Source organism: Eublepharis macularius, chromosome 5, assembly GCF_028583425.1.
Source record: "Eublepharis macularius isolate TG4126 chromosome 5, MPM_Emac_v1.0, whole genome shotgun sequence".
NCBI lineage: Eukaryota > Metazoa > Chordata > Lepidosauria > Squamata > Eublepharidae > Eublepharis > Eublepharis macularius.
The window spans coordinates 103412737-103426099 of NC_072794.1; the positions used below are offsets into that span (position 1 = coordinate 103412737).

Sequence of the window (13363 nt, forward strand, 5' to 3'; positions counted from 1 at the left end):
TGTATGGAGTAGGAGTGAACACTGCATAGTTAGTACCCATATCATTTGATGGTTATGTGTGATTCCATCCTTCAAACATATCTGAAATGACATAGAATCAAGCTATAGGGAAATGCCCCCCCTCCCCCCACATCTTGGTTAACATATAACACTATAATACGATTATCGTCATACTCTGGATAACATGCTACCATACAGAAAGATGAAGCTCCATCCCATTGTGTGTAATTTAAAGTGTGTTGTCACTAATAATGCAACTGGACATGGTTGCCAGTGTGTAGCAAGGTCTAACGTTGCTCTTGTACAAGTACAGAATAAAAACTGCTTCAGTATGGTGAACAAATGCCTTATCTGCTCCCCCAAAGCTTCCACCTCTGCCTAACTCTGTACAATGAATGGTTTGGGCTGCTTTTCCTAGTTCACTAGTTGAAACCCATTTTGGCTTGATTCTAATCCATATACTCAATGTACCGACACCATACCAACCTGACAGGCTTGGAAAAGCAGAGTCATTTGAAAAGAGAGGACAGGATCTCAGTGCAAGGGGAGAACGTTTTGGTGTAGGCCGGGGCTTTAGTGGTATATAGCAGAAAAGCAGAGTGGACTGTTTGGCTAGAATATGTATCCTGTGCAAGGCCACCTAGATGCAGAACTGCGCCCAAGCACATATTCCAAGCAAAAGCTTTATTTGTAGATCATTCCATATCCTCAGTGGTGTAGATATGCACACCTCAGTCAGGTAAACTACTGGGATTCAATTTATACATTTCACAGCCCTCCAGGGTTTCCTGTAGGGCTTTACTTAAATCACCAGAATTTTCAGCTCTCTTCTTTCTGTCTAGATTTGGGGGAGGTGCAGGTGGGTGGAGGGAGAACACATAATTCTCATACCTCATTTCTAGTCTCTGAGATGCCAGAGAATTAGAACATTATTTTACAGAGAAAATATGCTTGTCTCCCTGCTCAGTGACTGTAAAATGTATCCACAAGTTGGTGATTTATTGAAATGGAACTAAATGTTTTACACAGCTGTTACATAAGAAGACAAAACATAACTTTGCAGTGAGGTACCTGATAAAGAGCCTCTGTATGCATGCTCTGGATTTTTAATTATATGAGATTCAGTCATTTTAAGAGCGACTGGACTGGACTGTTGGTGGGTGAGATCTTTGAAAGCTCATGAAAATTGTCTGGACCATTCTGAGCTGTAGATTTGGTGGACCTGGAAATCCTACTGTTTGTCATACCTGAGCAGATAACTTGTTCATATTTGTGGTCTGCTGTGCCTTCCTTGATTGCATAAATAGTATAAATCCCCAGTCACCCTGCTAGAAGCTGAGAACAAAATAGCTGAGATGCTGGGAGATCTATGGCGGGATCTTCCCAGTGGCTTTTAAACAAAACTTCATTCATGTAACATTCCAGTGTGGATCACAGCTATGTAGGGAGAGAAGAGGGAGTCTAACCCTTCTAACTTTGCATGGTTTTAATAACTGAGAATGACCCCCCCACACACACACATTTTTATACACACATAAAAAAAAAGATTGGCAAAGGAAAGGTGTCTTTTCCTCTTTAACACAGAGGTCTTCAACAAATGGGTCATGATGGATCACAGAGCCCCATCTACTGGGTTGCTAGTTCCTGCACAGCCACCATAATTATTGCCTTTTGGAAGGAACTGCTTCTCATTCACATGCATAGAGAGCAATGGTGCCAGGCCTCCTGCTTCTCTTTGCATGCATGCTGAGACAAGCAGTAGCACAGTGAGGGGAGGTCACTCAGCAGCAGAAAGGATTCCTCCACAGCACAGGCAAATTCGGAGATACTCCCTCCCGAAAGTTCTCTCATGCCTTCTCTCTCCTTTCTTGCCGAGGCTCCACCCACCCGCACCAGCTGGTCTTCCACTGCTGCACATGCCCCTGGATTATGGACCACCCCCACCAATGAGGTCAAAACTTTGATTCTTCCTCTTCTTGCCACATGGTCTGCTGTTCATGACATCATGTTGTGGTCAATAGGTTCTATGTTGCCATGTGGGCATTAAAGATAGATCCTGGGTCTGGAAAGGGTGAGACCAATGTAGAAAGAGACATATATAGAAAGATATTCTACTTACCCCCCTTTGATGTAGTCCAGAAATGTGTGCTCTGATTCTGTGGCGAATGAGAGTAATGTCACCTCAAAAATAAAGAAACAGGGATACTGTTATACCAGGAATTCAACAAGTAGCTATCATTAGTTGGGGTGGAGATGGTGGTGGTGATTTGCAGCATATCTCAGGTCTGCATCTTTGGTGAACTGACTGCCAACATTGCTCAGCTTCAAAGATTCTCACTAGAATGCAGTAAACCTCTCTTCAAACTTCTGAAGCTAACTTGCATCAACACTGTTCTTGGGCAGTCTGTTTCTTAAATGATATTCTTGGAGATGCAATATTTTTCCTTGGGTAAAATCCAGAGTTTCCACCCATCCCTTTAAATTTGCTGCTCAATGGAAGGAAGCTGCTTCTCTTGCTCATCCTCATGTCTTGCCCTCTCTGCCTGGTTTAACAAGCAGGTAGGGAAGGGAAGCAGGATGAAAGACCTGGAATTTTTTTTTAGGGAAAAAGAAGACCACAGCTGCTTTCACAGACATAGTCGTTACCCAACAATTCTGTTTTCCCTTAGCCCAAGAAACTAGAATATAAAGCAGCTTGTACCACTGTTTTTATTTGTCATCAATATAGGGCATTCCTTATAGCCTACAAAAGAATATGAACAAAATCACTAAGGATTCACTAAGATCACTAAGACCCCCAAGTATATTTGATACTTAAGTCGCTTTCATAGAAAACTTATTTCTGGTCCAAGTTGTCATAATCATAGGAAGGTACAATGATTGCATAATAAAATCCTTACTCCCCTGCCATGGTAAATCCAATACATATTTTGGCTGTATCCACACCATATGCTACCATTTAAACCACATAATTCCATTTACAGTGTTATAAAAACAGACAGCAAGTATAAACAAGTTAGCAAAACTTGCCAGTTTCTCAGACAAGTGAGCCAACAACATACTACACTGAAAGACAAAATCCTACTACTATTACTAGACACCCTATTATTAGACATTTTGATTATGGGGCTGAATTTCTTCTCAACCCTAAAGATTGGCAAGCTTTTAATCCTATAACAATAGGTACAACTGGAACATCCTTCATCCATTCAACCATCTTTGCTGGCCACAATTGTAGGTCATTGTAAGCATGGATCATATATGGATGGAGGAACCATGTAGTTACATCGGTACTATAATAGTGCAAAACAAAGATCCCTGTACTTGCATAAGTTTGCTTTGTTGGCTTTCCTTATTAGGCACATGGACTTAACTGGCCAGCAGCTAAGATTTAGTTGTGAATTTGTTTTACTGCTACGAAAACGATGACAGTTACAGGGTATTTATATTAGCCTAATGAAATTATAATTCAGATAATTATGTGGTATGCTATCTATATATCAATCAGAGGAAGATCTAACACCACCACTTCAAGCTATTGCAAGTATGAGGCTTTAACAGCACAAATAACCCTTCTCCTGGGACAGCCTGATTCGATAACTGTAGTTTAAGTTAATTTAAAGAATCACTATAAATCGGGGAGGGGGGGAGATGGGAACACAGCAAAGGAAATACTGAAATACTGACGGCAACTGTACCATATAGACTGTCTTTTTTTAAAAAGGAGTAAATGAATTGTGGTAATTCCAGAATAAATAGTTTATATGGAACTGACTCTATTGAACAAATAGGTCAGTCCATTTACAAACGAATAAATGGACATAAATCTGATATATAAAATTTCAACGTTCAGAGAACATTTTCATCTTCCAGCACATTCCAATACTGACCTGAGTAGCAGTTCTCAAGCAGAGAAACTTCAAAGGAAACTTACAAGGAAAGACTGCTGAAACTTCAGTTTATTTGCAAATTCTGGAAACTGCCCCCCCACCCAGCTTAATAGGGGCACTGGTTTCTTCTTGCACTACAGAGGCTGATTTTCTGCTTTTCATACCCCAAGACTATAAAGCTAATTGCAGTGTTATTGTTATATGTTACACCGTTACTTTAAATGCCCCATACCTTCTGGTTGGATAAAACCCTACATACTTCAACTTCTAAATGTATCTGAAGAAAGGAACTTTGACTTTCAAAAGCTCATATCCTGGAAATGTCTTTAAGGTGCTACTGGATATAAGGTGCTACTATAATCTGACACTCTAACCCAGGGGATGGCAACCTTTTATAATTAAAGAGCCAAAGTATGGGAAAATTCAGAGAAGAAATGAACAAAGAGCAAGTAGAAGAAAACCCATTTGCCCAACTGAAAATATACAGCTTAGCATTATAGATAATTGAAATGTTGATTAATAATAGCAGTTAGGGTTGCCAAGTCCCTCTACCCTCCTGGCAGGAGAGGGGGACCTGGCATATACCTTATGCCTCCGACATGTTCCTCCTCACGTGCATGCTCCCGGCACATGTGTGATGATGTCACTTCCGGGTGTGATGTCATCGCGCTGGCCACAGGCAAGCTCCCGTGCTTTGCATGGGGCTAATTCTGGCCAAGGTGTAGACTTTCCAATTTCCCAGGGGGAGGGGCTGGGGATGGGCCAGAGGCATTCCTATATCAGATCCTTAAAAGAACCAGGGCCCAGTGGCATCATAGGAAGGAGCCAATGACATCACAGGGAGAGGCTTCCATTGCCACCATCTCTGGAGGCACAGCATGATGGATTTAGGGGGACCCCCCACAAATTTAGGGGGACCCTAACCCTAACCACCTAACAGTGCCTCTGGGCTCGGCCAAACCTAGGAAAATGTGAGAGTTGACCAGTAGTTATAATGCTATCTCCGCTGTTATAGTGCTATCTCCTGCTGTGTCCTGTTTTTGAAATTCACTTTTAGGATATAGATCCAGAGGAGTTAGCCGTGTTAGTCTGTAGTAGCAAAATCAAAAAGAGTCCAGTAGCACCTTTAAGACTAACCAATTTTATTGTAGCATAAGCTTTCGAGAACCACAGTTCCCTTCGTCAGATGCATGGAGGGCAGAAAGAAACTGGTCAAATATAGAGGAGGAGAGGGGAGGGGAGGAGGAGAGGAGGGATGTAAACAACTCCTTTGATATGGAGATGCAAACAGCTCCTTTTGATGTGGGGATCAGTTTGCTTGTGTAAAGGTTCAAAGGAGTTTGCCATGTTAGTCTGTAGTAGCAAAATCAAAAAGAGTCCAGCAGCACCACCAAGACCATACAATTCCACTGCAGCACAAGCCTTCGAAAACCACAGCCCTCCCCGCCAGATGCATCTGACAAAGAGAACCGTGGTCCTCGAAAGCCCACATCAGGTGCCACTGGACTCTCCCTGACCCGCCTATGTAAATGAAATCAGTTACCTGTGATAATGAGATAACCATTCATAGTCCCTATTCAGTCCCAGCTTGACAGAGTCAAATTTACATATGAATTCCAATTCAGCAGCTTCCCGTTGGATTTTGGTTTTGAAAGGTTTCTGTTGAACTACAGCGACCTTTAAGTCTTTGATGGAATGTCCTGGTAGATTGAAGTGTTCTCCCACTGGTTTCTGGACGTTGCCATTTCTAATGTCAGATTTGTGTCCATTTATTCTTTTGCGTAGAGGTTGGCTGGTTTGTCCAATGTACAGAGCAGAAGGACATTGTTGGCACATGAAGGCATATATCAGATTGGAGGATGAGCAGCTGTAAGAGCCAGAGACAGTGTAGTTGATGCCATTGGGTCCTGTAATTGTATTCCCTGGGTAGATATAGGGGCAGAGCTGGCATCTGGGTCTGTTGCAGGGCCTGGTACCTGTGCTGGTGACTCTGCTAGCCGATTCATGATTGTAAGTGAGAAGTTGTTTAAGGTTGGGGGGCTGTCTGTAGGCAAGGAAAGGTCTTCCATGCAGGGCTTCTGAGAGAGAGGTATCATTTTCCAGGATGGGTTGTAGCTCACTGATGATACGTTGGATGGGTTTGAGCTGGGAGCTATAGGTGACAACCAGTGGTGTTCTGTTGTTAGTTCCTTTAGGTTTGCCCTGGAGCAGGCTGTTTCTGGGTACTAGTCTGGCCCTGTTGATTTGTTTCCTCACTTCATTTGGTGGGTACTGTAGCCCCAAAAATGCTTGTTGTAAATCTCTTAAGTGGGAGTCTCGATCAAGAGCATTGGAGCAGATACGGTTGTAACGTAAGGCTTGGCTGTAGACAATAGACCGAGTGGTATGTTTAGGGTGGTAGCTGGAGGCATGTAGATATGAGTATCGGTCTGTTGGTTTCCTGTATAAGGTGATTTCATCAGGACTTCAACACCTTTCACCCTACTATCAACCTGAGCCTGGACCACTCTGCACAACAGGTACACTTCCTGGACACCACTGTACAACTACATAATGGACGGATAAATACCACCTTATACAGGAAACCAGGCTCAGGTTGATAGTAGGGTGAAAGTTGTTGAAGTCCTGATGCTACAATAAAATTGGTTAGTTTTAAAGGTGCTACTGGACTCTTTTTGACTTTTAGGATAGTCACTTCAAGATCTACAAATATACATACCATGTGTATAGGACAAACAAATTTGACACTAAAAAAGGCAACATAGAAAAGCCTGCAAGGGAATATTTTTTAAGTTTTCCTGGATGTTCATTTATAGGAGTAATCTTCTTCTGATTTCTTCACTGCAGCCTCCCTTTAGGTTGATGATTGAGCCAAGGAATAGAAAATCTTGAACAATTTCAATTTCCTCATTGTCAGCTTTAAAATTGTGTAATTCCTCAGTAGTCATTACTTTGTCTTCTTCAAGTTTCAATGTAATTCTGCTTTGGCACTTTCTCCTTTAACCTTCATCAGTAGTAGTTTCAAGTCTTCACTATTTTCTGCCAGTAACATGACGTCATCTGCATATCTCAAATTGTTAATGTTCCTTCCACCAATTTTCACTCCACCTTCTTCTAGGTATAATCCAGCTTTCCTTATGATATATTTTGCATAGAGGTTGAACAGGTAGAGAGATAATATGCATCCTTATCTGATGCCCTTGCTAATTGAAAACCATTCAGTTTCCCCATATTCTGTCCTGACAATAGCCTTTTGTCCAGAGTACAGGTTGCACATCAAAACAATCAGATGTTGTGGCACCCCCATTTCTTTTAAGATTCGCCATAGCTTTTCATGATCCACACAGTCAAAAGCTTTGCTGTAATCTATAAAACACAGGCTGATTTTCTTCTGAAATTCCCTGGTACGTACCATTAGCCATCATAAAGTTGCAACGTGATCTCTGGTGCCTCTTCCTTTTCTGAATCTAGCTTGAACATCAGGCATTTCTTCTTCCATATATGGTAAGACTCTTTGCTTTGGAATTTTGAGCATCACTTTGCTTGCATGGGAAATTAATGCAATAGTCTGATAGTGACTACGCTGGTTGTTGTGGGTTTTCCGGGCTGTATTGCCGTGGTCTTGGCATTGTAGTTCCTGACGTTTCGCCAGCAGCTGTGGCTGGCATCTTCAGAGGTGTAGCACCAAAAGACAGAGATCTCTCAGTGTCACAGTGTGGAAAAGATGTTGGCAGGTCATTTATATCTACTCAGGAGGGGTGGGGTTGAGCTGAGTCATCCTGTAAGAGTTTCCCAGGGTGTGGAATGCTAATGGAGGGAGGCTTCACTGTATCCTGAGGAGGTTCTTTTGCATATGGATTGGTGCTTGATGTGCTAATCTTCTCTGCAGGGCTATTGTCGGGTATAGAGTGTTTTGTTAGCCTGGTGTTTTTCAGAACTGGAAACCATGCTCTGTTCATTCTTAAGGTTTCTTCTTTCCTGTTGAAGTTTTGCTTATGCTTGTGAATTTCAATGGCTTCCCTGTGCAGTCTGACAAAGTAGTTGGAAGTGTTGTCCAGTCTTTTGGTGTCCTGGAATAAGATACTGTGCCCTGTTTGAGTTAGGCTATGTTCAGCCACTGCTGATTTTTCAGGTTGTCCAAGTCTGCAGTGTCTTTCATGTTCTTTTATTCTTGTCCGGATGCTACGCTTTGTGGTCCCGATGTAAACTTGTCCACAGCTGCAGGGTATATGGTATACTCCTGCAGAGGTGAGGGGGTCTCTACTGTCTTTTGCTGATCGTAGCATCTGTTGTATTTTTGGGTGGGTCTGAATACTGCTTGAAGGTTAAGCTTTTTCATAAGCTTTCCCATCTGATCAGTAATTCCTTTGATATGTGGCAAAAACACTTTTCCTGTAGGAGACTGTTTTTCCTTGGTTGTTTGATTCATCCTGGGTTTGATTGCTCTTCGGATTTCATTTCTGGAGGAGCCATTTGCCTGAAGTGTGTGGTTGAGATGATTAATTTCCTCATTGAGAAAGTGCGGCTCACATATCCGTCTTGCACGATCCACTAATGTTTTCATTATGCCTCTTTTCTGTCGGGGGTGGTGATTGGAGTTTTTGTGTAAGTACCGATCAGTGTGAGTTGGTTTCCTGTAGACCTTGTGACCTAACTGAAAGTTTGCTTTGTGGATGACCAAGGTATCCAGAAATGGGAGTTTTCCCTCGATTTCATTCTCCATTGTGAATTGTATGTTCCGGTGGATGTTGTTGAGATGATTCAAACCCCCCATCAATTCTTCCTCCCCATGGCTCCAAATGATAAATGTATCATCCACAAACCGGAACCATACACTAGGTTTGTGGGGTGCTGATTCTAGAGCTGTTTTTTCAAAATGTTCCATGTAGAAGTTTGCTATAACTGGGCTGAGAGGGCTCCCCAGGGTGCCTGCCAGTGGTGGGTGACCTCTGGGGGGCTCGCCACCTCCCGCTGATCACTGGTGGATTGGTGGGCAATGCTGCAAACCCCCAGGAGTTTGCCCACCACTGGCAGGCACCTGTGAACTCTAACTTTCATGCCACAATAACTTGTTCTTGCAAGCTTTTCCCCATAGGATTTCTGCTGCTCAATCATTTTGCTCACTGGTTGTTGCAGAGTACTACCACATGTTCACAGAGCCATATTTGGTTCTGTACTAAGCCATATTGGGCTCACAAGCCATAGATTGCTTACTCCCCTGCTCTAATCACTAAACTATACCAGTGACTATCTTATAGAAAACGTTTCTGTCAGGTAATTCTCAGGTGTTGTGCTGGCAGCACCAGTGTGCACAGAAAGAACTGTCATCATATTCTGATTAATCACCCAAAGGCTCCTGTGAGTCCAAATGAGCCCCCCACTGCTCAATGTATCTCTGCATTAATCACAGCTCTGGGCTTGCCCTCTTCCAGTCAGCCTCTCCTGGGGGTGGGTACTTCTGCAGTGGGTGGTGTGATCAGACCACTGATCATTCCAGATGCAGAGATTGAGTAGCAGAATTCCTTGTCCTGGGAGGAGGCTGCAAATTACCATCTTTCTAAAGGTTAAGTATATCTTTAGTTAGAATGCAGAAAAACAGGACTTTTCTCTGCAATACATATTATTATATTTTATTAATATATTTCAATTTATGCTCTGTGTATTGCTATTTATCAGAGACAGTCCTTCTTTTCTGATTTCTGTTTCTATTTTGTCCTGATTTTTGGAAGTGACTTGGTAAAACTATTAGTGTAATTTCCTAGTGTTGTCATCGTTCCAGATTTAGTTCCTTTCTCTGGAAAGATAGCTTCAGATAGGTGGCCTGGAAACTCTTGTTGGTCTTTAAGGTGCTACTGGATTCAAACCTTACTCATCTCCTTTTTCAGGATCTCTGTGGTGCGCTCAAATGCACCTGATAATCTATAATGTGCATGCATGTAATTGCACATGCATAAACATTAAAGATGCCATACAGTGCACAGCCTGTAATTTCACACTGCTGATAAAAGAGTGACAGACACATGTCTTTCTATCATATGTTGGCTTTTAAAACTGTTCAGACACGCTGCTCCAGAATAAAAGAATACAGTGGATAGGGCAGAGCATCTAGCATTTTGTAACAGGAGGCTCAGGCAACAATCCTGGGTATGAGAACGAGGTGCTAAAAACATGCCCCTCTTTATCTGTGAAATCTTGGTAGGCATGGCAATGAGCCTTAATAAACAAAGCTGATTGATTTACAAATGAATATATACACCTGCTTTATACCAAGTGAGACCATTGGTCTAGCAAGGTCAGTACTGTCAGTCTTTCTGGACTGGCATTAGTACTCCAGAATCTTAGACAAAGGTCTTTAACATCCCCTACTACGTGACCCTTCTAACTGGAGCAGCCAGGGATTGAACCTGGGACCTTCGGCATGCAAAACAGATGCTTTTAGATTGAAGGGCGTTTGTTAATGCATTTGGAAAATGTGAAATGAATATACTCATAATTCTTAGTAAATCCAGAATCTTTCCTTGGACTCAAATACATCACACGTGAACATTATCCTTTATAAAATCTGGTGAAAATCCACCAAGAACAATGTCCCAGAGCTTTGGGGTCTAATGGATTTTCCACACTACTATTCAAGGATGCACTATGAATGTGCCACATTCTATTTTACTAGCTTGGGAAATGATTTTTAGATGTATTTTAGCATGTCTTCATTTATAAATGGGAAGCTGCTATTTATAGAAGACGTATGTATTTTCATGGAACATTTCACATGCATTTCTCTCACACTAGGCAGAAGTCAAAAACTTTCAGCATTGCAGCAAACATGAACTATGAATAGTAGAGTTTTATTAATTTATTGAGAGGATGTCTATGCTGTCTTTCTACTAAAATAGGACTTTAAGAGGCTGACAAGTTAAAAAGAAAATGCAACACAATACAAAAGACTATCCCAATGATAAAAGCAATTAGCAACAGCACAATTAGTAACAGAAACAGCAGCAATAACAATAAGATAACCACAATTTAATAAAAGAAATTGATCCAGCAGTTAGCAGTAAATGTCAGTAACAGTCAGCAGTAAACAAATAGATCAAAATTACATCCAAAATCAATTGAATTCATATATCATTAAATGCACTACCAAATAAAACCATTTTTATAGATCTATGAGGAAGCCAAAAGCAAGGGCCTGAGATGGGTCTCCAGGGGCAGGGAGTTCCAAAGTCTAGAGGTTTTATACTAGAAAACCATTACGCAACAGACATGTGTATGATTAGTCTGTGCAAGGCAACTGGGTTTAATAGCTGTTTTCTCTTCCAACAGTGGGCAAATATATCATCATCATTTACTGTTCTACTTGCTTACTTTCATACAAATTTTACCTGCCTGTTGGTTTCCTGATGCTAAATTTAAAAAGTCTCAGCCGAAAGGCAAAACACTTGATCATGCTCATCAGAGACCAATTACACTACCACTGGAGAAATGCCTTATTCCTCCCTGTTTCCATAAAACAAGAATTAAAGTTGTGTTACTCACTGTTCCTGAGTTAATGTATTTCTTTTTCTTCATTTTCTTTTTGGGATTCACCACCTAAGAGTGGAAAGAAGTAGAAAACAGATGTGTGAAGACAACATAGGGGGTGAGGGGAGATGCCTGAAGCTCTTTCTGAGTGAGTGTACAAAGTGCAGAAATACAATGGCAATGGGTATTCCTTCCTACTACAACTAGCAGTTGTTTATATTTATATGGTCCCATTGATGCACGTGGCACTTTGCTGAGCGAAATAACAAAAGTGGCAGGGCCCTGCCTCCAGGAACCAACAAGCCTAAATTTCAGCAGCAGGGTAGATAAGGAGTGACAAGTAATGAAGGAAGACGGTGAACAAAGGCAGCTAGAGAGAGGTACCACTTACAGACGAACATAACATTTCTGCTGTAGGAACAGGTGTAGATGAAAACATGGAGCTGCCTTATACAGAGTCAGGTCATTGGTCTATCAAGGGCAATGGCTCTCTTGGCTCTCAGGCAGAGGCTTTCACATCATCGGCTACCTGATCTTTTTAATTGAAGATGCTGGGGATTGCATCTGGGACCTTCTGTATGCAAAGCAAATGCTCTAGCTACCAGTGGGCCATGGCTCTTCCCGTTCTCTTTTTCTTGAAGTTACACATCAGCTGTACTTTAGCAGAGGACAAGTAGTGGGGAAGGGTCAAAGACGTCACTGAAAAGTTGGGTTTTGAGGAGTCATTTGATGGGTTGGCAGCCTCTCTCTTGTTGATCCTTGCAATGTTGTTATTCATGCTGTATAGATGTGATAGAAGGTGAAAAGACTTGGCCTGCCTGAGGTTAACTGGGAAATCCAAGGCTGACCCAGGATGTGCAGCCAGGTTTCTAGCAGTCTTCAGCAGTTGTAAGAATGACAGCCCAGACACTTCCTTTCCTAGTGTGCCACATTTAAAATATGGTCAGAGTCAGCTGCATTGCTGCAAGCATCCGGTAGCATTAGAGTACATTCAGTCTTATTTCCCATCCCTAGTTTTATCCAGCTGGCACTAGCGCATCCTGACCACCTCCTCACTCTGCCATCAAATAGTTTTGCAACACTTCACACAATTAGCCCATCAAGTCTTGCACATCACTGCATCTGGCAAAGTAGCCTGTTGCCAGCATATTTTAACATACATGACATGGTTGGTGCACCTTGACTTGGCTCACACAGTTAGCTACATTCAGATCTGCATATATGCTGTGATCCATCAGAAGCACAGAGTGTGGTACTGGGTGCTGAATTCAGGCTCCTGAGAAAGTTTTGTTTTGAATGAAGATTCTCCCTCTTAGGAATGAAATGCTTGAAAATGTGTAGGCAAAATTTGCTGGAATCTTAGATGTTAGCAATATAAAAGAATACTCCTTCTGGCAACTGAACACAGTGTTTGTGTAGGGTGTCAGTTCCCTAGGTTGCTCTGGGAAAGCATTCCCTGTGATTAGCATAACTAGAATAAATTACACAAAACAATGAAACCTGCAAAATAAATCACATGTAATAAACAAATTGTGTACAGGTTGCAGCATGCAGAATTCCTTGGTGCACCATTTGGACTGCCCATGCACAGAATGTTAATGTTTAGCCCAGAATACACACAGTAGCTTGTGTTGAACATCCAAAGAATTAAGGGCACTTAAGATTTTTTTCAGAGGTCCTGGTGATTCCTGCCAATTCCCCCTCCAGACTCTCTTATGTTGCCCCTTATGTTGAAGGCCTGCTGATCCCCAGGAACAAAATTTCAGGAGGAAGAAGCTCAGTGGGCTACAGTGGGAGAAGGGAATTTGGTGGAAATCACTGACCTCTCTTAAGAAAACCTAAGTGCTCTTTAATCTTTAGCACTGTGCGTTTGGATACAGGGAAGTATCATAAGCTGTGCTGTTGCACTAGAACAATTTTATCCCTCTTCTCACCCTAATTTACTGCTGCTG

General features: G+C 41.9%; 1 protein-coding gene across 1 annotated transcript in view; it reads right to left on the reverse strand.

The window, feature by feature from the left end:
• CPNE5 (copine 5) overlaps positions 1-13363 on the reverse strand; it is a 222879-nt gene that overhangs the window by 19762 nt on the left and 189754 nt on the right. Inside the window, exons 13-14 of the mRNA XM_054981740.1 lie at positions 11427-11480; positions 2120-2181 (exon numbers count right to left, since the gene is read on the reverse strand). Of these exons, the coding sequence (XP_054837715.1) occupies positions 2120-2181; positions 11427-11480 (116 nt within the window). The remainder of the gene's footprint in view (positions 1-2119; positions 2182-11426; positions 11481-13363) is intronic.